This window comes from Scomber japonicus, chromosome 23 (assembly GCF_027409825.1).
Source record: "Scomber japonicus isolate fScoJap1 chromosome 23, fScoJap1.pri, whole genome shotgun sequence".
NCBI lineage: Eukaryota > Metazoa > Chordata > Actinopteri > Scombriformes > Scombridae > Scomber > Scomber japonicus.
In genome coordinates this window covers 25,991,104-25,998,028 of record NC_070600.1, presented here as the reverse complement: position 1 = coordinate 25,998,028, position 6,925 = coordinate 25,991,104, and the positions used below count along the sequence as shown (strand labels likewise).

General features: G+C 41.2%; 1 protein-coding gene across 1 annotated transcript; it reads left to right on the top strand.

Moving 5' to 3' along the window:
- The first annotated feature begins 1,707 nt into the window (after positions 1–1,707).
- On the top strand, positions 1,708–6,695 carry LOC128353169 (uncharacterized). The gene is made up of 5 exons (XM_053313847.1): positions 1,708–1,876; positions 2,476–2,755; positions 2,936–3,151; positions 3,730–3,876; positions 6,685–6,695. Exons 2-5 carry the CDS (start codon positions 2,485–2,487, stop codon positions 6,693–6,695), a joined length of 645 nt encoding a protein of 214 aa, XP_053169822.1. The 5' UTR covers positions 1,708–1,876; positions 2,476–2,484.
- Positions 6,696–6,925: the final 230 nt, after the last annotated feature.

Sequence of the window (6,925 nt, the reverse complement as noted above, 5' to 3'; positions counted from 1 at the left end):
GCCATGAGATCAATAATCATGAAACATATGTGTATCATTGACATTGTAATGTGAAGAAAGGATCAGATGAGGACTGTACATGTGATGTGAAACAGGTTGCAGGTAGTGATGAAGACACAGTCAATGATTAGCACACTCTGCACTTCCTCTCTGCTCCAATCACACTTTTACACACTTTGAACTCGTTGTGTTGCTTTGACACATTTAGAGACTTGCTGGTGAATAAAGTGGAACAGCTAAAGAGATTCATATTTGTAGACAAAGACTCCAAACTGAAGCTAAGCTAACTAGACCAGGTCCAGACCTCGTATATATGTGAACTATGTGGTCAGTGTGTTATAGAGACAGTCTTACACAAGTGATTTCCTGTAAAGCAGAACGAGGAACTAACAAACAGGAAGTAAAGCTGAAAGTTTTCAGTCAGACTTCATTTTACAGTCATCAGAGCAGAAGGAGGAAAACAGTCTGAGGCAGGTGAGTGTTAATATCAGGACTGTAGATAATGATTACTGTCATTATTGATCAATCTGATGATTATTGATCACATTCATTGTTTAGTTGATTAAATGTGAAATGACAGAGTTTGAGGTGTTAAACGTTGTTTCCTGTTGTTTTCCTGGTTTGTGCGTCCTCACAGCGATGTAACGTGACTCACTGCTGAGCTCTAAATAGAGACAATGATCAATTGATTCAAAATACATTTTCACTATTTACCAAACTACTGAGAGAATGTACAACTATATTTGAACTCATGAATGAATCAAATGTATTGAGTGCTTCATGTTTGAGTGTAGAAGCAGAATTTAAAAGATGTTTAAAGCCAAAGAGAACTTCCTGTTCTCTCATTACTGAATGTGACACTTGTACAGACTGTTTGTCTTTAATCTTTTGCTCTGAGTTCACAGAGTTCATGCTTTAATTGTGCTGATAATGGTTTATGGTTATGTTAATGATTCACTTCATTTTTATAAGCTGTAAGTTATAACATCAGACTACATGCATGCATCACACTCTTCAAGTGTGAATTTACAGGAGATAAATATTCAGTTTTAGATAGAAAAAGAAGCACAGAGCTGATATTCAGACTTATTTCAACATGTTTATGAAAATGTAGTAAAAGTAGAATATGAGCTGAAATGATGAAGGTCTTAAGGAGGGTTCAGCATCAGCAGTTAGAAACAAAAGGTCCAGTTCTGACACAAACACCTGAACTGTGTTTCTTATTTGTACAACAGAAAAAGCTCCAAAAGGTGTTGAGTTCTCAAAACTCTTCATACAATCCTAAAATCACAGAGTGAAGCTGCTGACTTTATTGATCTTCTCAAAGAGAAATAACTTATTATCAGCATCATTCATCAGGACTGGAACATTGCCGGCTTCTTACTTCACTGTAGACGGAGGATTTACAGTAAATGTCAAACTGTTGTAGACTCACAGTGAACTTTGATTTCTCTGGAACTGCCATCAGATCAGTGTGACTGTACTTTGATACGAGGAATCATTCATCATCATCTTTTATCAGTTATGAGCAAACAGCAGCAGCACGTACACAGGGCTGATTATCAGAGTTGATCCTCGGAGCGTCCTACTGTAACAGGGACTGATGACGTAGAAGAATCAGAGCTGAATAATGATGGTGGACTTCTAACTGAAGCAGGCCGTCACACTGACTGAATAATAACTTCTTTTTTAGACATGATCACAACATGAGAGAGCTGCTGCACTGACAGACGTAAGATGTTCCTGGTTTACCTCTCAGACTCCAGAAGATGAGGATGGAGCAGAGTCTCTAACATCCAGCTGTGTTGATGAAGAGTGAGCAGTCTGATGATGATCCTCTAAACTTCAGTAATGAACCTGGACCCTCAGACACAAAGTAAGAGACTGTTTCTATTTAAACTGACCTGAAGATGATTCAGTTTTTATATCTTCACACACAGTTTACACATTTACAAGTTCAGATCTCTTTATTCTCACATGTTTTCAGCTGTAGATACAAGAAGAACGTTATCGGCTGCTACAGTTCACTTTGAGACCAGACCCTCATCTTCAGGAGCTCTCTGGTGACAGTTTTCACACCAGCGTTAACCAACCAATCAGAACGTGAAGACACCAGAGTTCACTGAACCACAACAAACAGGTGAGCTGTGAAAGCAGAACACTAACTGGACCTTGTGCTGAGATTACACTTTAGCTTTTATTCTCTACATTAAAGACAGAAAACAGTCCGTTTTAACACATACATGTCTATAACTGAGAAAACTGGATGTGATAGAAAGCTCCAGAACAGCTTCTGAGTAGATTTGTAGTAAGATGTTTTTACTCCTCTTGAGCTTCTCTGACATTTAAACGACTGCAGCCAAACTGGGCTGTTTGTCAAATGAGTCAGATCCAGTACAAACACACAATGAGTTTCTATTGGCAGACTGACAGAAACACAACTGTTCTCTTATCAGTGTTCTCTGATTTTAACAGAGAGCCAATATGAGGAAGAGGGACCTGCTCCACATCCTCAACGATTTAAAAGACGATGAATTTGAGGACTTCAAATGGTCCCTCGAGGATGAAAAGGTGGGCGACATCGAACCCATTCAATGTGCCCAGCTGGAGAAGGCAAAGAGGAGAGACGTGGTGGATCTGATGGTGCAGAAATATGAACTAGCTGGAGCTGTGGAGGTGATGAAGAGCGTTTTAAAGAAGATAAGCAGGAATGATCTGGTGAAGAAGTTATCAAACATCAGCTCAGGATCAGAAGGTCAGTCACAGGAAGAGACAAACATGACATCACATCCAGACAGCAGATCTGAGGAGAAACAGCCTGTGTCTTTATATAGTTTAATCATTTTACATTAAGATTCCTTCATTGACATTTCTCAGAACTCACATACACTGAAACAAAGCTGATACTCTGCATTTGACCCATCCTATACTCTAGGAGCAGTGAGCAGTGGCACTGACAGAGGTAACAACCCTAACACAGATGTTTCTGATGGTGGGAGTAAACCAGAGCAACCAGCAGAAACCCACACTAACACTGGGGAAACATCTAAACTCATCACAGAGACGACCGGAGACAACAAGGGTTCAAACCCAGGACCTTCTAGCTGTGAGGCAACAGTGCCAAACACTGAGACACCTCACTGCTCACACAGTAAGTATTTGGACAATTTATAGCTTAACCGGCAGGCTGTATTAAATGGAGAACGTTGATTTCTCTGCCATGTAAACATGTAACATGAACCAAAGACTGTAGAGCAGCTCAGAGTGACAGCAGCTGAATGAAAGTAGAGATCATTACTCAGAGTGATTTAACCTTAAATTTAAAGTCCAACTAAAACTTAAACTAACACAAATGATCCTCTAGAAGTCTAAATAATTTAGTTTCCACCACTTAACATTTGACTGTTTGTTGAATTCAGACACATTCAAGCTGTGAGGAAAAGTTGTGACTCAGACACACAGAGCAAAACAGAGAAAAAGTCAGGACTGATAAACATCTTCTGTTACTAATACTGATAAAATAAGAAAGACACGCTTTGAGAATAAAGTCAGTGTAGAGGAGATATCTGATCACTGATTTGTTGCTTGTACAGATTGACAGTAACCAGTACTGTGCATGTTAACATGTTCCCTGATTACCCAGCTAACCTTTCTCTGAGTAACATGCTTACATAAATACATGTAAACACACTGAGAGATGTTCACATCTAGATTTTTCTTCTCTTCCAGCACAAAGTGGAAAGCAGGAGGATTTAGATGAACATCAGACCACTCTGATCAGGGAATATCAACATGTGAATGAAGAAACTGATGAGGCAGGAAATAGACTCCTCTTCGACAGCTCCTACACTGAGGTCTTCATCACAGAGGGAAGGAGTAACGAGGTTAATACCCAACATGAGGTGAGGCAGCTTGAAACAGCTTCCAAGAAGAAGACCCTCCATGGCGCTCCAATCAAGTGTCAGGACATCTTTAAAGTCTTACCTGGCCAACAGAAGCGCATCATCAGAGTTGTTCTGATGAACGGCGTCGCTGGCGTTGGAAAAACCTTCACAGTGCAGAAGTTCACTCTGGACTGGGCACAGCTCTCCGAAAACCAAGAGATCAGTCAGCTGATTCCACTTCCATTCAGAGAGCTGAACGTGATCAAAGATGAGCAGCACAGTCTGATCACACTGATCTGTCATTTCTATCCAACATTAAAGCTCACAGCAGAGAAGCTCGCTGGCTGTAAAGTTCTGTTCATCTTTGACGGCCTGGATGAAAGCAGACTTTCACTGGATTTCAACAACAGTGAGGTCGTGTCTGATATCACACAGAAGTCATCAGTCAGCATGCTGCTGACAAACCTCATCCAGGGGAAGCTGCTTCCCCGGGCTCTCATCTGGATAACTACCAGACCTGCAGCAGCCAATCAGATCCCTCTGAAATGTGTGGGAAGGGTAACAGAAGTACGAGGCTTCACTGACCCCCAGAAGGAGGAGTACTTCAGTAGGAGATTCAGTGATGAAGAGCAGTCCAGCACAATCATCTCACACATCAAGACATCCAGGAGCCTCCACATCATGTGTCACATCCCAGTCTTCTGCTGGATCACTGCTACAGTTCTGGAGGACACATTGACTCCAGACCAGAGAGGAGAGCTGCCCAAGACCCTGACTGACATGTACTCACACTTCCTGCTGGTTCAGACAAAGAGGAAGAAGAACAAGTATGATGAGCGACATGAGACGAGTACACAGGAGCTGACGGAGGCTGACAGGAACCTTCTTCTGAAGCTGGGGAGGCTGGCGTTTGAACAACTGGAGAAAGGAAACATCATGTTCTACCAAGAAGACCTAGAGCAGTGTGGTCTTGATGTCACAGAGGCCTCTGTGTTATCAGGAGTTTGTACACAGATCTTCAAAAGAGAGAAACACCAGAAGACAACAGTCTACAGCTTTGTTCATCTGAGCGTTCAGGAGTTTCTGGCTGCAGTCTACATGTACCACTGTTACACCAGCAGGAAGACAAAGGTACTGAAGGACTTCCTGAGAGAAGACTACAGTAACTCATCTCTGGATAACTTCCTGAAGACAGCCATGGAGAAATCTCTCAGAAGTGAAAATGGCCACCTGGACCTGTTTGTCCGCTTTCTTCATGGCCTCTCTCTGGAGTCCAACCAGAGTCTCTTAGGAGGCCTGCTGGGTCAGACAGACAACAGTCCAGAAACCATCCAGAGAGTCATCACCAACCTGAAGGAGATGAACAGTGGTGATATCTCTCCTGACAGAAGCATCAACATCTTCCACTGTCTGATGGAGATGAACGACCGCTCAGTACATCAGGAGATCCAAGAGTTCCTGAAGTCAGAGAACAGATCAGAGAAGAAACTCTCTGTGATCCACTGCTCAGCTCTGGCCTACATGCTGCAGATGTCAGAGGAGCCTCTGGATGAGTTGGACCTGAAGAAGTACAACACATCATATGAGGGACGACAGAGACTGATCCCAGCTGTGAGGAACTGTAGAAAGGCTCAGTAAGTCCAGATGTGATTAACTAAATCAGTGTAGATTAGTAGTTTAGTTCTTCAAATATAAATAATAAAATAGTACTCTACTTGTTTATAGCTGTTAAGTTAATGACCAGTTATTCTATATATTTCTAGTCATTATTGGATTTGACAGTGTTTTCTTCTCTTTCTCTTCCTTTGTGTGTTGGAGGATTCATTCAAACCTGGTGAAACACATGAAGGACTTTAGAGGTTGTGGTTGAGGTTTTATTACAGCAGCATTTTATAACATGTAATAGAATTTTTGTAATAGAAGACAAGAGGGGGCACAAGAACTCAGCTGGAGCAAACACATGTGTGAACTACCATATCTTACACACACTTCCAACAAAACAGCACACAAACTTTTAACAACACACAACAAACAAAAAGAGTGAGTTGTCCACTCACTCAGCGCTTTTTATCAGTCTACACCGAACAACACAAACAGACAACCAAAAACTTCAACCACAATCAGTGTGTGCTTTGGACAACACCTTTTTCACTTTTAAAATGTGGAAAAGTAACAAAATACAATTTCCACAGAATTTACGTACCAATTAAATCTCTATGATCCACCAAGAGTGAAATGCACTTACTGTGTCCTGTTTCAGTGGAACGAAGATCACAGGTCACAGGCATCCCTTAAAAACACACCCAATAGGATGGGATTGAGGTTCCCCAGTTACCTAATGCAACTGCCCTGGCCACAGGATGATTATCCTTCCTTGAAACAGGTTGTGTCATCTCGGAGCAAACCTTCAAGTAATAACTCGGAAATTGTCTGAAAACACTCAACATGAAGAGGGAATAATACACAACACTGTTGGGTTGAAGATTAAACAAATATTGCTGTACAACAAAGAGACCGCATACACAAAGTTCACTCTGATCTTCCCATATGCACGCATGGTTGGATCTTATCAAGCACACACTGCCTTTGAGTAACTCACTTCAGCCAGGTGGTTTGTATGACACCTTCGTTCCGAGCAACGCATCCATGTAGTACCACAGTACTTGACACTGAATTGAATTACTACAAAAACGTATTCTTTTATTGTATTGTTTGTAGACATCACTCACATATCCCTTTTATGTCAGTGGGACATACAACACATGATACTATAATAAGAATCTTCTAACTTGTGTCATAGAAATCAGCTAGAGATCCCTTTACCCTCTTGCAAATTTCACACACAATATGTTATCAATAATATAATAATATAACAATAATTATTTAACGTGTGTGTATTGTATACTTAGTGTGCACATTTAATATATAACTGCAGCCACTCTCTAGGTCTACGTTTAAACTAGTCTGTCAATACCACACAGGAGATTACATGACCAGGGATCCCACCAACCAATACCGCAAAGGATTTATATGTGCTGGCT